The 15953-nt window shown below is 52.3% G+C and overlaps 9 protein-coding genes across 9 annotated transcripts; 8 read left to right on the forward strand and 1 right to left on the reverse strand.

Annotated features, from left to right (window-relative positions):
* The first annotated feature begins 647 nt into the window (after nucleotides 1–647).
* BO97DRAFT_467717 (proteasome regulatory particle lid subunit RPN7) lies at nucleotides 648–2546 on the forward strand. The gene is made up of 3 exons (XM_025699676.1): nucleotides 648–1207; nucleotides 1279–2105; nucleotides 2159–2546. The coding sequence occupies exons 1-3, from the start codon at nucleotides 761–763 to the stop codon at nucleotides 2349–2351; spliced, it is 1467 nt and encodes a 488-aa protein (XP_025555511.1). The 5' UTR covers nucleotides 648–760; the 3' UTR covers nucleotides 2352–2546.
* A 430-nt stretch (nucleotides 2547–2976) lies between these two features.
* Nucleotides 2977–5703, forward strand: BO97DRAFT_402775 (putative alanine aminotransferase). Its single transcript, XM_025694586.1, has 3 exons — nucleotides 2977–3576; nucleotides 3925–5177; nucleotides 5235–5703. Exons 1-3 carry the CDS (start codon nucleotides 3414–3416, stop codon nucleotides 5487–5489), a joined length of 1671 nt encoding a protein of 556 aa, XP_025555512.1. The 5' UTR covers nucleotides 2977–3413; the 3' UTR covers nucleotides 5490–5703.
* A 216-nt stretch (nucleotides 5704–5919) lies between these two features.
* On the forward strand, nucleotides 5920–7974 carry BO97DRAFT_361161 (Smr domain protein). The gene is made up of 2 exons (XM_025692397.1): nucleotides 5920–6013; nucleotides 6120–7974. Exons 1-2 carry the CDS (start codon nucleotides 5984–5986, stop codon nucleotides 7746–7748), a joined length of 1659 nt encoding a protein of 552 aa, XP_025555513.1. The 5' UTR covers nucleotides 5920–5983; the 3' UTR covers nucleotides 7749–7974.
* A 437-nt stretch (nucleotides 7975–8411) lies between these two features.
* BO97DRAFT_336516 (peptide-methionine (R)-S-oxide reductase) lies at nucleotides 8412–8919 on the forward strand (the record flags this gene model as incomplete). The annotated part of the gene is made up of 2 exons (XM_025691461.1): nucleotides 8412–8466; nucleotides 8561–8919. 2 exons carry the CDS (start codon nucleotides 8412–8414, stop codon nucleotides 8917–8919), a joined length of 414 nt encoding a protein of 137 aa, XP_025555514.1.
* Nucleotides 8920–9105: 186 nt separating this feature from the next.
* BO97DRAFT_420667 (uncharacterized protein) lies at nucleotides 9106–9534 on the reverse strand (the record flags this gene model as incomplete). The annotated part of the gene is made up of 3 exons (XM_025696673.1): nucleotides 9106–9318; nucleotides 9377–9434; nucleotides 9491–9534. The coding sequence occupies 3 exons, from the start codon at nucleotides 9532–9534 to the stop codon at nucleotides 9106–9108; spliced, it is 315 nt and encodes a 104-aa protein (XP_025555515.1).
* Nucleotides 9535–9856: 322 nt separating this feature from the next.
* Nucleotides 9857–10334, forward strand: BO97DRAFT_131765 (uncharacterized protein). Its single transcript, XM_025690053.1, has one exon. The coding sequence runs from the start codon at nucleotides 9953–9955 to the stop codon at nucleotides 10217–10219; it is 267 nt and encodes an 88-aa protein (XP_025555516.1). The 5' UTR covers nucleotides 9857–9952; the 3' UTR covers nucleotides 10220–10334.
* On the forward strand, nucleotides 10335–11206 carry BO97DRAFT_131764 (uncharacterized protein). Its single transcript, XM_025690052.1, has one exon. The coding sequence runs from the start codon at nucleotides 10451–10453 to the stop codon at nucleotides 11195–11197; it is 747 nt and encodes a 248-aa protein (XP_025555517.1). The 5' UTR covers nucleotides 10335–10450; the 3' UTR covers nucleotides 11198–11206.
* Nucleotides 11207–11837: 631 nt separating this feature from the next.
* BO97DRAFT_361165 (stromal membrane-associated protein) lies at nucleotides 11838–14274 on the forward strand. The gene is made up of 5 exons (XM_025692398.1): nucleotides 11838–12008; nucleotides 12132–12300; nucleotides 12363–12407; nucleotides 12474–12576; nucleotides 12636–14274. Exons 1-5 carry the CDS (start codon nucleotides 11900–11902, stop codon nucleotides 13941–13943), a joined length of 1734 nt encoding a protein of 577 aa, XP_025555518.1. The 5' UTR covers nucleotides 11838–11899; the 3' UTR covers nucleotides 13944–14274.
* Nucleotides 14275–14596: 322 nt separating this feature from the next.
* On the forward strand, nucleotides 14597–15690 carry BO97DRAFT_440146 (SDR family oxidoreductase; the record flags this gene model as incomplete). Its single annotated transcript, XM_025698049.1, has 4 exons — nucleotides 14597–14636; nucleotides 14735–15272; nucleotides 15361–15460; nucleotides 15527–15690. The coding sequence occupies 4 exons, from the start codon at nucleotides 14597–14599 to the stop codon at nucleotides 15596–15598; spliced, it is 750 nt and encodes a 249-aa protein (XP_025555519.1). The 3' UTR covers nucleotides 15599–15690.
* Nucleotides 15691–15953: the final 263 nt, after the last annotated feature.

Consider the following 15953-nt stretch of genomic DNA (forward strand, 5'->3'; position numbering starts at 1 on the left):
GGATCACAGTAGTAGGGCCGTAGCATCAAAGGCTTGAATTGCAGAGCCAGGCTAGGAAGTACATCTTTTCGGAACTAATTCCGAGCGCGTCTTAATCCCCGTGTTTCAGACATTAAAGAGCCATTCTTCTACCACTGGCAAGGCATTCGGATACATAAATCCCAAGTCTTGAAGAGGACTGGGCTCTACAATTACGGCACAGCATTGACTGAAAGTCGGGGCCTGGGACCCATGGAGAATGAGATGCATGTCAAGAACAATGGGATCTGCAAGCGAACAATGTTCGTCATGAATAAACACTTCTGCGATGAGCTTTCATGTTAGCCGTCACGATTTGATTCATCATCTTGTGCTTATGCTCCGTGTGCTTGATTATCCAAAGGCATTGCCCGTTCAGCATGGCTTTGTGAACTAGGAAAAAAAAGATAGACCGTCGCTATCATAATAGGCTGATGTAGTTCAAAATGATCATTGGGAAGGATGCTTGTTGAATCTGTCGAGATAATAATTCAGGACATCAACACCATTAGGATGTATCGCCCTGGCAGATGATGGAGAGCGGTGTCGGCACCGGAAGAATACTTTCTCCAGCTGAGCTCGGGTCAGCTACGCTCCATCGGTGATGTATCCGCCTTCGTCCATCATCCTGTCAACAGATTCCGTCGGCCACGAACACATCGACCTCTCCAATCTACCTTATCATCCGCTTACTGCCACTTTATACCATATTTGATCTCTCATCTATACTTCTATCGCCAGTATGGGGTCCGATCCGCAGTACATAAAGTACCCCGATCTCACACTCGCCCAACATGTCTTCAACCTCTCCAACGCAGCATGTCCCCAAACAGTGCGACAGACTTCACTGAAGAAGATCCAAGATGTCATCAAAGAGAACAAAATGGCTCCTTTCTACCGTCACCTTGCTCATCCCATCGAAGGAATTCTGAACCACTCTGGCGAGGGTGTTGCGCAACACTCATCTAAGTCCGCGATCACGTCGAACCTGTTGGCCTCGCGGAAGTCATCTCACAAAATCGACTTCCCCTGGGACGAGTCCCTATACCAGTCCCTGGTCGAAGACAACCGGAAGGAGCTGGAGGGGTTCCAGAAGGAAGAGGACGAGGCGGAAGAAGCAGCCGGTGAGACCGAGGTGCTTGCCGCTCGGGGAAAACGTGCCGAATTCTGGGCACGGGTGGGAGATAAGGTGCGTCTCTGACACTGACGGAGTAGCTATTGCTCTTGATTGAGATGTAATGCTGATGTGCGTCCATGTAGGACAAAGCTATTGAGTCTCACGAAACCCTCCTCGAGAAGACGACGTTCCTCGGTACCAAGATCGATCTGATGCTCGCTATGATTCGGATCGGCCTCTTCTTCGGAGATGCTTTGTCTGTCAAGAAGAACATCGAAAGAGCCAACACTCTCATCGAGAGCGGCGGTGACTGGGACCGCCGGAATCGCTTGAAGGCATACAAGGGTCTACACCTTCTCACCATCCGTTCCTACAACGATGCTGCGCCTCTGCTGCTCGACAGTCTGTCTACATTCACAAGCTATGAATTGTGCAGCTACTCCGCTCTTGTCATATACTCGGTTTTGGCTGGTTCTCTGTCTCTAAAGCGAGTTGACTTCAAAGCTAAGGTTGTGGACGCACCTGAGATCAAGGCTATTCTTGGATCTGGCGAGGATCGTCTGGCTGCCCTGACCGGCGAAACTTCAGCTGGACCCGGCGCTCAAGATGAGGAGATGAAAGATGCTTCTGTTTCACGGGTCACGCCGGGTAACGCTACGACTGTGGTCAATTTGACCGCTCTGGGCGGCGGTTCTGGGGCCCAAGCCGAGGCTGAGACCCCAGTTGACTTCACGCCTCTTGCTCACCTGGTTGACAGTCTGTACACCGGCAACTACCGGTCATTCTTTGTGTCCTTGGCGGCCGTGGAAGATAATTTCCTCACTCAGGATCGCTATCTGTATGAACACCGCGCGTGGTTTGTGCGAGAGATGAGACTGCGTGCATACCAACAACTCCTCCAGAGCTACCGCGTAGTGGGCCTGAACAGCATGGCGAACGACTTCGGCGTGACGGTAGACTTCTTGGATCGGTAAGCATTCCAGCGATTATTCTCGACTACGCAACGCTAATCGGTGATTGTAGTGACCTCGCCAAGTTCATCGCGAGCAACCGCATCGCATGTACTATTGACCGGGTCAACGGCATTATTGAAACGAACCGACCGGATGACAAGAACAAACAGTACGCGGATGTGGTCAAGCACGGTGATGCTCTGATCACGAAGTTGCAGAAGTACGGTCAAGCCGTGCGGTTGAGGGGAAGTGAACGCAGTTAGATGGTAGATATGGCCTGATGTTATCGCCACGTGGTTCATGACTATGTAGATGAGAGGTTCCAGTGATTCATTTATATCCTCTCTTCTTACCGAGTTGACTATTGGTCCATGCTAGAGCCGGAGCAAGCGAGGCTGGTGTATCATAATTTTAATGACATAAGACAACATGACCTCGAACTGGAATAACGATCGGTCAACCTTTTTTGAGGCAGACATAACAGATGCGATGATAGCTATTCAATGTGGCTTCCCCGGTCCACATATGGCTTGTGGTACTGGTGGTACCCACCATGACTGCGTCGGCAGACTTCGAGAACAACCCCATGCGTCGAAGTTCGAACAGGAGCCACACTCAATCAGTCTGCATCCCCGATGGCTGGATCTGAGACACCTCAACGAGATCAGTTTTCGAACAAGCGAATGACAGTCCAACTTGAGAACGTACGATTAAGCCAGGGACGAACAGTAGATCCTTCCTCTGCCCTATACTCTTATCGTCTCGGAGATTTTGCCGACGGTCGGGAAGCTCCGGTGGACGCGAGTGTGGGATGATTCAGTAGTCAATCAATTTCTTGACCAGGGATTCGCTGTCCCTGATGTCAGACCGTGACACTAACGTCGTTCAGCCCCTACGTGCCTGTCCGCACTTTTCAACATCCTCAAAGGCCGAGTGAATCAGAACTTTCTACCCATCCATTGTCACATTTCTGACATTCCTCGTTTCCCTATCTGGTATTCTGATTAGAATTCCACCACCGGGATGGAATCCAAGATAAGGTAGCTGACTCATCGTGATCATGGACTCCGCGACTTTCACCGCCCAGGGGAGTTTCCCGCCATTTTTTTCTTCCTTGAGGTCGTGAATCCCCAAGTTGTTGTTGGAAGGGAATTTTTGAGTGTTTACCGGCAATCAGGAGTCAGTCAGTCAGCGCAGACTGCATCTTCTTCTGGACTCAAGCTCGGCCCTGAGTCTTCCCCGCAGCCCATTACGAGTTTCCCCGAGCATCGGTGGAGCATACACAGTACAATTGGTCGAATTGTGCCGTGAATTGAGATCATATCATGGCCTGGCAACTTAAGCTCGCGTCGCACCTGCGGGCATCTCCGTTGCGATGCTCAGTTTCCCGGCCGAGTGGTGCATGGCTGTCGTGCCATCATCAGCATGCCCCGCGCCATTTCTCCTCGCGGGTAAGCCTAGCCGCGGGAATCCCCAGAGTCTCCCCGGGTGAGTCGACGCTGTGCTTTCCCAGGTTCATTGTTTGCCTTCCAAGTTCCGTTCGGGCCTCCGGTGGTTCGCCCGCAGCCCCTATTATTGGACATGTTCGGCGGTGACTACTGCGCGATATTCCCCTCACACGCACCCTGACAACTGCCTCCCGATCTCTGGGCTTGTCAGTCGCCCACGTCTTGCGCATCCCGTGACATGTATGACTCCGTGGTGCATATGCTCGGGGTGGCTTCCCCAGACACCAATGGATGACTATATCATCCCCGGCGGACGACCCCCTTTTTTTCCTGAATATTGTCCAACTTCCAACCCATCGTTGCTAATCAGGCCCTACCTACATCACAGACTCGACTATGCAGAGCCAAACGACATTGGCCCATACCACCAGACGCACTCTAACCGCGGTTGCCTCCTGTCGTTTGACCTTAGACAACATCAACCCCAACGTCAAGGCTGCCAAATATGCCGTCCGTGGTGAAATTGCTACCAAGGCGGAGGAATACCGTGTGAGACTGGCTCAAGGGGACAAGTCGTTGCCCTTCGACAGCGTCATCTTCGCCAACATCGGTAACCCGCAGCAGCTGGACCAGAAACCCATCAGCTTCTTCCGTCAGGTCCTGAGTCTTCTCGAGAACCCCTTGTTGCTGGAAAACCCGGAATCTCTTCGGACCAACTTTGGCTACCCACAGGACGTCATCGACCGGACCAAGGTGCTCCTTGCGGACGTTCAGAGCGTCGGTGCTTACAGTCACAGTCAGGGTGCACCTGTCATTCGAGACAGTGTGGCCAAGTTCATCGAGCAACGTGACGGGTTCCCGGCTAACCCCCAGGATCTCTTTTTGACCGCCGGTGCTTCATCGGGTGTGAGCACGCTCCTGAACGTCATTTGTGATGGTCCTTCTGCTGGAGTCCTCGTCCCGATTCCTCAGTACCCCCTGTACACGGCCACTCTGTCTCTCCTCGACGCACAGTGTGTCCCCTATCTTTTGGATGAGCACAAGGCTTGGGGCACTGATGTGGACGCCATCAAAGAGAACCTGTCTAAGGCCAAGGCTGCTGGCACTGACGTCCGTGCCATTGTTGTCATCAACCCCGGTAACCCAACCGGCGCTTCTCTCAGTGCTGAAGACATCAAGAGCGTCCTCGAAATCGCAGCTGAAGAGAGATTGGTGGTCATCGCCGATGAGGTATATCAGACGAACGTTTTCTCGGGCGAGTTCATCTCATTCAAGAAGAGACTTCGTCAGCTGCAGCAGGAGGTACCTGGCAAGTACGACAACGTGGAGTTGGCCTCCCTACACAGTGTCTCTAAGGGCATGGTTGGCGAGTGCGGTCACCGCGGTGGCTACTTTGAGCTCGTGGGTTTTGACCCCGAGGTCGCCGCCCAGATTTACAAATATGTCAGCATCATGCTTTGCCCGCCAGTCATCGGCCAGTGTCTGGTTGAATTGATGGTGAACCCTCCTACGGAGGGAGAGCCTAGTTACGAGCTGTACCGAAAGGAATACAACGGCATCAAGGATGGCCTGAGAAGCCGTGCCTTGGCTCTCTACGAAGCCTTCCAGAAGATGGAGGGCGTCGAGTGCCAAGAACCCCAGGTAAGCGCTTGCAAACCAATTCGCAGATTACGACCTCATCTAACTTCTTATTCACAGGGTGCTATGTACCTTTTCCCTACTATCAACCTTCCGGCTAAGGCCATCGAGGCCGCCGCTGCAGAGAACCGGGCTGCAGACGAATTCTACTGCCTGCAACTGCTCGATGCCACTGGTATCTGTGTGGTGCCAGGTTCTGGGTTCGGTCAGAAGGAGAACACTCTACACTTTCGCACGACTTTCTTGGCTCCTGGAACAGACTGGGCTCAGCGGATTGTGAAATTCCATTCTGAATTCATGGCCAAGTACAAATAAGCTGAAAAATACATGCTATAATGATAATTAGACTATATCAGATTTCTCCACTCGGAGTCCTTAAATTGCACATACTGTTTGAAAGACTCCTCTTGCGTTGTTGTCGCTTCCAGCCCCTCAAGCTTGAATTCGTTCATTTCTATTCTGGGACGTGCCTCCTTGACACTCGGCGCGCATCCATGCCTTTGTATTAGTAAAGAACTCGCATCAATCGTGTATGGTCATATTTTCATGCATTTCAAAGCTTTTCCGCGATAACCTCGGCTATTCGCACGTGATTCCCAGTGTACCAAGTAACACAGCATAGCAACGGAGGCGGAAAGACTCATGATGTCAGACTGATTATGTCATCCATCTCCGGGTGCCCCTCAACACACAGTCGGAATCTTTATTTGCTATCTAATCTACTAGGAGATTCTAGATCTGCGCACATGAACAAATGTATCGGTGAAAGAAACTCACGGAAGCCCGTTCGCGTCTGAGCATTGACAAACATGACAGACCAAAGCGATAGCCCTTTACAGGTAAAACCACCGCCGAAACACGCACCCACCTGTTCGCCCCGCGTCCTCACTTGTGATGACGATGTTCGTCGTGCATACAGCTAATGATTGAGTGGTTGTTGTTCAGGAGCTTGAGAAGACATACTGCCCGCCGCTGGACCCAGCTTTGCTTACGGCGATCGCACTGGACTTTGATCTTTCTGATCAAACTCAAATCCAGCAACTCCGCGAGACGCTTGATGCACTCAGGCTGTCCGCTTGGGAGCAGGAGGATCTGCCATTCGACCCCTCGGGAACCAGCGGACAAAGCCCCGAGCACAATGGCGTCGACGCAGAGTGCGAGCGCACGCTATCGCGCAGCGATACGATGCCCTCGCGCGAAACCGACCTGACCAGCTTGACTTCCGGCGTGTCTGGTTTCAACCTCGAGGAGGCTGGCGCTAACGGGCGGAAGAATCATGTCTCTTATATCGTCCGCTCGGACGGAACACTCGCACTCCACGGGGCGACTAACGAGGACAAGATTGATTACCTGGCGGAGATGTTCCGGTCCGCAGACCGCTTTACCATCCAGCACACCTTGCAGAAGTCCCGTGGGGATGTCGATCGTGCTATGGATGAGCTCTTGAACTATGTCTTTTTCAATGAGAAGATTCCCGGTGAGGATGGCCTCACAGTTGCAGTCCCGAAAGGCGTCGACGGATTCCAGGATGCCGACCTGCTCAAAAAGAAGGGCCGCCGGCGCAAGCCCAAGGGAAAGGCTCTTGCACGAGATCAATTCGCCCGCTCATCCAATTGTGTCGAACCCGTTTCGGTGGCTTCGAATATCTGGGCTATCGCGGAGAAGGATGTCAATTTTATCTTCTCGTTGACGTCGGCGGTCCTCCCAAAGGAAAAGATTCGATCGGCCTACCATGCCAATGGGGCTTCGCTACCGGTTACTATCCGGGCTCTCGCGAATGCACACGCTCCCGCGGACAAAGAGTCTATTCAGAACGATGGGCTTATGGCTGCTCAGGTTTCTGAGCTAACACAGCACTTTCCTATGGTTTCGCTGGAAACATCCGCGGGACTACTCAGTATCACCCGGCAGATCCCCTCTGCAGCTAAGGAGCTTGCTGAGGTCATGTTGAAGGCTCCGGAAATGCAACAGCGCCCTGCGTCTGAGATGATTAAAATCACGGCGTTTCCTCCTTCCCTGGACGAAGAGGATGATGAGGCTGAACCCCGCCTCATCGGACCGCGTTATGCTCATAATTTGGAAAATGTGAGAAGTACAGCCAACGTTCATTTCTCTGCAGGAGCTGAGGCATTCTCCAAAGCGTCAACCGCATATAGACGTGGCAAGTCTGATCGGCTGATGGGAGGAGCCGCTGCGTACTATTCTTCTGTCGGTCGTGATCATCTTGAACACGCGAGGCGTAATGCCGCAGCCGCAGCAGACGCTCTCGTCGATCAGCAGTCCACGCCGACTAGGCTCGACCTTCACGGGGTCTCTGTTCAGGATGCGGTCCGTATCAGTCGCGAACGAGTTTATGCTTGGTGGGATTCGCTGGGTGACACTAAACACATGGGGGGCTCAAGTTTCGACAGGACTCAAGGAGGGTTGCATATCGTCACCGGAAAGGGCATACACAGTCATGATAAGACCTCCCGCTTGGGTCCAGCTGTTGGCAAGATGCTGATTCGGGACGGCTGGAAAGTGGAGGTCGGCGAGGGCTCACTCACGGTCGTCGGGGCCATGAGACGACGTTGACAGCTTATCTTCTGGGATTGCTATGTTTTGGGCATTGCGAAGATACCCTGGGGCGTTTTATCTACTGGTGCTTGGATCTGGAGCACGGAAGGCGTTATCGGCGAATTTTCTGGTGTTCGACTTAGAGTCTGGGTTAGAAGGACATATGATCTTGCGGAGGACATAGAACATGTCTAATCTACATGGCAAAAAGCGATTATGTATTTTGCCAACAATCAGCTCCAACATCAATTTTACTAGTGAATGTCTGTCATGTTGACTGATTGATTACTCCACAGAGCTTCCGCACGGATGACGTAAAAGCTGCGGCAAATTGGAGACGGCGGCGAACATTTATCAACGATAGCTTCTTTTCACCTATCTTCTTTACAAATACTTTTCCCAGTCATAAGAGACAGCGAAGCAAACAAAAGACAGCATTGCCCCTGCATCCCCATCGCATCATCCACCACAATCCTGATGCGATTCCAGCGCTTGGCCACCCTCCTCCGCACCAACCTCAACATACCCCTCCTCCGCACCCGGGCTTCTCCCTCCTTTGCGTCTTCTCGATCGCTTCCCCTCCCCATCACTGGAGTCCGACGAACCCTCCAAGCTGCCCCCGCTATCCCCTTCCTCAGCTCTTTCTTCGGAACCAGCAGCAAATCCAACCACAGCGCCAACATGTCCTACCCCGACCAACGCAGCGACGATGCCTGGCGCGCCGTCCTTAGCCCAGGTCAGACCTGATTCTCTCCCTAACCCCACTCCGTTCTAGTTATCTTTTTCCCCCAAACACGGTCAGAAAAATCACTAACAAACAAAATCAACAGAACAATTCCGCATCCTCCGCGAAAAGGGCACCGAACGGCCCGGGACAGGTGAATACGACCAGCACTTCGCGGAGCAGGGCGTCTACACCTGCGCGGGCTGCAACGCGCCGCTCTACAAGGCGACCCACAAGTTCAAGTCCGGGTGCGGGTGGCCCGCATACTTCGATTCCCTGCCGGGGGCTGTGACGAGGCATACGGACAGTTCCTTTGGCATGCAGCGCACGGAGATCGTGTGCAGTAACTGCGGCGGCCATTTGGGGCATGTCTTCAAAGGGGAGGGGTATCCCACGCCGACGGATGAGAGGCATTGTGTTAATAGTGTTAGTTTGAGGTTTGTTGAGGGGGAGGAGGGGAAATAGTTCTTGAAATGGGGGAGTTCAGAGGGGTTGGTGATCTGTTCTGCATTGTTGGGGTCGTGGGGTGGGGTGTTTTTGCTACGATGTCTTTGGTCTGTTATGATGTATAGTGGTGTGTATCATATATTGGGCAGGTAGTTACAGTTGTAGAGTTCTGTATACAGTTCAAGAAAAAAGACAGTGTCCATCTCACCAGGCCAGACTACCCGCTGCTCCGGCTTGACCGCAGTAGTAGGACAGTTCATCGCCCCCAATGTGCTGGCCTGCGGATTTGCAGTAGTATAGCAGGCTTTGATCGTTCTCGAGGGTACAGTCTGGGCATTGGTCCCATTGCTTGCTGCCGGTGTTGCGGTTCTTGTACGATGTGCAGGCCTTTTCCGTGGCGGCTTTGTTGAAGACTTTCTATCGTGTGCATTCCTGGTTAGACGGTGTTGCTTGGAGGTAGGCGTGTTTGACTTACCACATCGTGACCGGGGGAGTCGTAGCAGAGTCCTGTGTAGTGGAGATCGGCCATGGCTCTTGTTGAAATCAGTAAGGGTTGTTTGGAAAGAACTGACGGTACGAACATTCTTACCCAGTAGCCAAGGTAGCCACGATCAGAGTCATGAAATGCTTCATTGTTTCTTTCGAAGTTGGGTCACTTGTATCGAGACGAAGGGGAGTGACGGGGAGATAGAACAGTATATTGAAGCTGATTTCCCTGTGACACCTTGCAACTGGTATAGGATGCCCTCCAATATATGGTCACTCTGGCCGTTGGCACTAATCCATTGGTCCCTCCTATTCATCTCAGTCTTGACTCCTTGCCATGGTCGGCTGCTCCCTTACTCTTCTGCCGATTGCATCACAACCACTAGATAGACCACGCATCTCCGTGGTGAGGCTATTCGCCAAGGGCTTCCTGACTGACGACGACGATGATCACAATATCCAGGAACATAATCCCGTGACAGAAAACGGGGGACTTGATTCTCATCCTGCTCTGTTGATAGATCAAGTCTCACTCTCCCGTTGCCCGACCTGGGGCTAGGTATACATGGATCTGCTGTCTCATCCTGAGCCAAGACGGCCGATCCCTTCGCTGCAACACTGGGGAACAATTTCGCCCGATGCCCCTGGGCTGAGGCAACGGCGGAGAAACAAACTCATCTATTTAGGTTCGCCAGGTGGGCCCGGGAGCGGTTCGTGTGGGATCATACAGTGTCTGATGGTATACTCAATCTATCTTTCGCATCCGACACTCGTCGATCCTTGGTTCCTTCGGCGCTTCTTCGGAGGAAATCGCCGTGCTGATCGTCGCTAACGGCTCCCTGTTGGACTCATGTTGTTTGTATGGTTGACGAAGACAGGGTGGTTCTTGGCTCTATTTACAATTCCAGTGAAGGTCGGCAATAGCCATGAGCTATATGTCGACATGATGCGCGCATGTATAAGTACGGCGACTCTTCATCGCTCAATTTTGCTCTCTCGACAAGAACCACGGATTTCAGTCCTTTCCTAGTTTCTTTTCCTGAACTGGGCTTTAGTACCAACCATGAAGATACTATCACTCTTTCCACTCTTCTCAGCATCACTATGCTTCGCGACAGCCATTCCCGCCCAGCCAGCGCTCTGTGGTCCTGACGAGGCCGTTATTTTCCTCACCAATGGCTCTACCACCACGGTCAAGAAAGCCGACCTAGCCTCGCACCTGCAAGGTCTCACCTTTCTCTCTTCAGAAGCATCCGACAATGCCCTCCCCCAGCTGATCAAAGCCAACGCATCCTCTCCCAACATGGCCAAGCGCGGTTCCAGCGCAGAACTGATCATTCCGCTCCCTGATCAGGACTTCCTCGGCTGGGACGTGGCCATGTCGACCATCGTGCACGCCAACCAAGCCGCCGCCACGGTGGCCATCCAGTCCGGCCAGTCAATCGCCAACAGCATTACCACCGGCGCATCCGCCGACTTCACCCTCGTCAAGGATTTCTTATCCATGTCTACCAGTATCAGCTACCAGGAGACAGCCACCAGCACCGTGACTGGCACGGTCACTATGACTATTCCAGCTAACAAGTGGGGAGCGATCGTGAGTAACCCATTAACCCATCGCAAGAGAGGGTATGTGTTTACCGGCGGACCTGGGGGCGGTCAGTTCGAGTATTACCAGGCGGATTCATTTACTGATGCGAGCTTCAAACTTGAGGGGGGGACTCTGTCTTGGGTTAAGGGGGTTGTCACGACTTGCTTGGGCGATACATATCCATTGGCGAGGTGCGTGGGTGATGGAAGTCTGGAGTGAGTTTACCACAGCTGAGACTCAACAAGAGAGTTTCTCTTGCTTCTGTATGATGTTCTCTGTGTATCTAGTGAACTTGTCGACTTTCCTTCATGGAATGCAAGTAGATTATCGGACTTTCCAAGTAGAGCTTCTGTTCAGTTGATCACTCAGCAGAGTTTTTTTTTTTTATTTTGTCCGATGCATATTGTTTTCTCGCTTTTTCGATTAGCCTGAGACTTCACTGGGCTCTTTCTATATTGTATCAGATAACACCAGAATGAACAATGTGACTCAGAGCTTCAATTTCAAGCGGAGATAGCTATTATTGGTGCTGAGACCATGTGCCAGCGAGCTGTCGAGTAGGCGCTCATTCCATTGACCTTGGTGGAATAGAACAGCAAGTTAGTAAGATAGATTGTCTAATACATGGCCATGGCTTCTTTTCTTGTCCTTTGCAGTGACATGAACACGGAAAACTGATGTTGAAGCGGCGAGCCGCTATAGATCCATGTGTCATGTGATAACGGGCAGATCTAATGCTGATCTGGCACGTGCGGCTAGCCAGCATCGGTTACTCACCGCCTTTGTGCCTCAGGCCAACGGCCCACCGCATCCCGCCACTTGGTGCCGATTGACGTCCCTGATTCAACTCCCCTTTCATCTCCTTTATTGAGTCTTAATATTTCTCCCGGCTTCTTCACTGATATCGCGACCTCCGCTGTGATGTCTCGACGCGCTACGCCGTCTCAGGCTGCTCAGAACCAGCAGATAATCAAGAGCCTGCTGAAACTCGAACAAAATAAGACGTGTGCCGATTGCAAGCGCAACAAGCGTAAGTGATTACCTCCGGAACTTTTGCAATCCCCCGGCGCTTTTCTGTTTCTCCGTGCACCGTTTCAGTCAATGCAGGGCAACTTGGAGGAGACGACAGTATTAACGTATATTCATTCTACAGATCCGCGATGGGCGTCATGGAACCTGGGTATCTTCATCTGCATCCGTTGCTCGGGCATCCACCGGGGCATGGGCACCCATATCAGCCGGGTCAAGTCCGTAGACCTTGATTCTTGGACGGATGAGCAACTTCAGAGTGTTGTGAAATGGGGCAATTCTAGGGCAAACAAGTTCGTGTCTCCGCTATCATCTGGACCACATGGTGTTACAAATGGCTAATTGTCATTGAAAGATATTGGGAGGCCAAGTTGGCGCCCGGTCATGTCCCCTCAGAAGCGTAAGCAAAGACCTTTCCTTCATCGCCCACGGTTGTATCGGTTCTAAATGAACATCACGTCATTAGGAAGATTGAGAACTTCATCAGAACTAAGTACGAGTCCAAGAGATGGGTCATGGACGGCCCAATGCCCGATCCCTCGACCTTGAGTGATGGTGATGATGATGTGGTAGGGGTCCAAGAGCACCCCCTCATATTAGGCCAGTGACTGACTTCGGCGTGTAACAGCCCCTCGCGGTTGTCCAAGAAAAGGCTAAACTCGAGCGCTCTGCATCTCAGCGGGTGGCGGCAGCCAGTCAGCCTGCGGTTCATCATCGACCTCAAGCTTCCGTCGACCTCTTCGGCGACGATATTTCTCCCCCCGCACGTCCCAGTACAACAGAGCCTGCCACCAGAGTGGCTTCCAAGCAGCCCCAATCCGCACCAGCTGCTAAGCCTGCTGCCCGTCCCGGAGATTCGTTGCTGGGACTCGACTTCTTCGGCAGCACTCAACCTGCTCCTACCAGCCGTCCGGCCAGCACTGCATCCACCCCTACTGGTTCAACCGGGATGTCTCGACCTGACCTGAAGCAATCCATCCTCTCTCTTTACTCCAAGCCAACGGCTGCTCCGATGCAACATGAGCGCACATCCTCCTTTGGAGATTTGGCTTCCCCGCCGCCCCAGTCGGCATCATCTTCCAACTTTGGTGGTCTAACTGATGCTTTCAGCGGGCTGAGCATTCCCTCTACCACTTCTCCCCCGCCTACTAAGCCAGCTGAGAAGCCTTCGCCATTCGCCAATCTCACAAACTTCGCCAGCATGAAGTCTACCCCAGCAGCTCCGAAGGTTACTTCACCAACTCTTTCCATCGGTACCGGAGGAGGCGGTAGCCTTTTCGATAGTCTTACTTCTCCTACTTTTCCACCAGCAAAGCCCCAGTCTCGGAATGCATCTTTGTCGTCCCATGGCTTTGATTCGGGATTCACCAGCTTCGCTTCTGCTGCTCCATCCAAGCCTAAGCCCTCGCCGTCTTCATTCTCGAACGACTTGCTCGGCTTCTCGTCTCCCCCTCCTTCGAAGCCTGCTGCATCACCGCCTCCAGTATCGGCCTCCAATCCTCAACAAGAACTGAAATCTGCGTTCAACCTTACACCCGCCCCTGCGCCTGCCCCAGCACCAAAACCGGCTTTCTCGGCCACCACGGCATCTGTTGCGAGCGCCCTTCCCCCATCCAGCATTGACCCGTGGGGAGGCAATGCCTGGAGCACCCCAGCCCCTGCACCGGCAGCATCATCCACAGCTTCAATGATGAAGATCCCTGACACACTCACCGCCAACGATGTTGGTGCTGGCTGGGGAGCGCCGACATCTCCGGCCGCTGTTTCGAAGCCGACTCCAACGGTCGCCGCTGACGAGGACTTTGGCGGCTGGACCAGTGCGGCACCTATCTCCTCGACCACTATTACCTCTAATAGCACTAATTCTTCCAATCCATCCAAACCGGCAGGCGGGTTTGGTGGGGCTGATGATCTGTTCTCTAACGTTTGGGAATAGGCTCTTCGTTTGATTTGCATTCTTCTAATTTACACATAACTGGTTTCTCAATCAACCTTAGACCTGAGCGTCAACCTTGAATGTGATCCTACATTTATCAAAATCTCAGTTCTTTGCCTATTTTCTTGCTTCCCTTTGTGCCCTTTTCTTTTGGCATGTTAGCTAGTCACGATTCGGCATGAATGACGCTCTAGGACTAAAAGTGCTGGTGGGTTTATGTATTCACACAAGGCGTCTTGGCATGTACAAACATAAGAATTAGTGATTTACCGATTCGATCAGTGATTTGATCGCTAGTTGTGTCTAGGTATAAGCACTTCGGCTAGCAGCTACTTATGAACTAGCTTTCCTGCCGGTTGTCACAACAACCTCAAAAGAGATTCCAGGCAAGTCTCAAGGCCTAATCAGTTGGAGAGTCGCATCTGAACAAGAATTATGTCATTTAACCGAACGCATAGGCGTAGTGTCAGCTTGCAACGAACATGACTCCGCCGCTAGTCCAAAACAGCCTAGCCATAAGCAACTAGTCGGCTCAGGATGCGAAGTATATAAGCCAGGCCCCAATTCTTCACACACACTTCTACCCCCAATCCTTTTTGAAACTGGTATTTAAACCCACCAGAGAGCTTACTAGGCTCAATCTCATCATCTCAATGACCTCAACAACCTACCTGATAACCGGAGCGGGTCGAGGTTCGTATCTCACTACGCACCCCCTTCCCCCACGTCAAGAGCTGTGCTTAGCGACCTCACGTACACTGAACCACTAACGCCCATCAAACAACACCCAGGAATCGGCTACGGCCTCACCAAAGCCCTCCTATCCCGCAGCAATTCGACCGTCATCGCCGCCATCCGCGACCCATCCGCCGAACCAGCCCAGACTCTCCGCGCTCTCCCCACCGGCCCAGGCTCACGACTCATCCTCGTCAAGCTCGACGCCGAATCCGACACCGACGCCCACGAGGCCATGCGATACCTCCAGGAAACTGAGAACATTCACCACCTGGACGTCGTGGTCGCCAACGCAGGCTATTACGACGACGACTACCGACTGGAAGACGTACCCATCTCCAAAGTCCAGCGCCACCTGGACGTGAATACCGTCGGCTTAGTCCGTCTCTTCCAGGCGGTGTTCAAGCCGTTGGGGCGAAGCACACAGTCGCCGAAATTCGTGACCATCAGCAGTTTCATGGGCAGTATCGCTGGCCTGACGATGGAGTACTTCCCCGGTGGGGGTTATGGTGCCAGTAAAGCGGCGGCGAATTGGATTACGAGGAAGATTCATGTGGAGAATCAGGGGTTTGTGAGCTTTATGATACATCCGGGGTGAGTTGCATTTGGCTTTTTTGTGCATGGGGAGGCAGGCAGAGGATGCGTTTGGTTGGTGGTTGTTGATTTTGGGTTTGCTTTTCAGGTTCGTCAAGACAGTTATGGGGAATGCAGCTGCTAGGAGTATTGGATTGGATTCGGCGTTTAGTGAGGTTGATGAGTGCGCGGAAGGGATTATCAGGCTGGTAGGTTGTTGCTTCCATCTTTGGGATGTTTGTTGAAGCGCTGTCGCTAACGTGCCATTTGCCTAGATTGATGGTGCGACGAGAGAGTTTGTTGGTGGTCGGTTTGTCACTCTCAAGGGCGATGATATGGCTTTCTGAGATAGAATAGTAGAGGTGGCGACTTGGAAGGAAGCTGGGCTAATTTGGTGGGTAGACATGTGATTGTTTTGTATGTATTGTATTGATTGGAGCAAGAATCTATAGTTTGAAGCCAGGGACAGATAAGGAGATGATTGTATCGATTGGCAGTAGATGTGGAACCCTCGTTAGAACATGAACTATACACGATTCGGCATGGAGTTAGTGCCTGAGGCTCGAGTCTATAGTTGGATCTCCTACCACACCTCCAAGCTGTGCTCCAATCCGTATGCTGCAGTCAGCAGGGAGATGGAATGGCCGTATCCGCTCTTCCCTGAGAATCAACAACCATTATAAGTCGTGAACGTTTCTTCAA

Source organism: Aspergillus homomorphus (assembly GCF_003184865.1).
Source record: "Aspergillus homomorphus CBS 101889 unplaced genomic scaffold BO97scaffold_3, whole genome shotgun sequence".
NCBI lineage: Eukaryota > Fungi > Ascomycota > Eurotiomycetes > Eurotiales > Aspergillaceae > Aspergillus > Aspergillus homomorphus.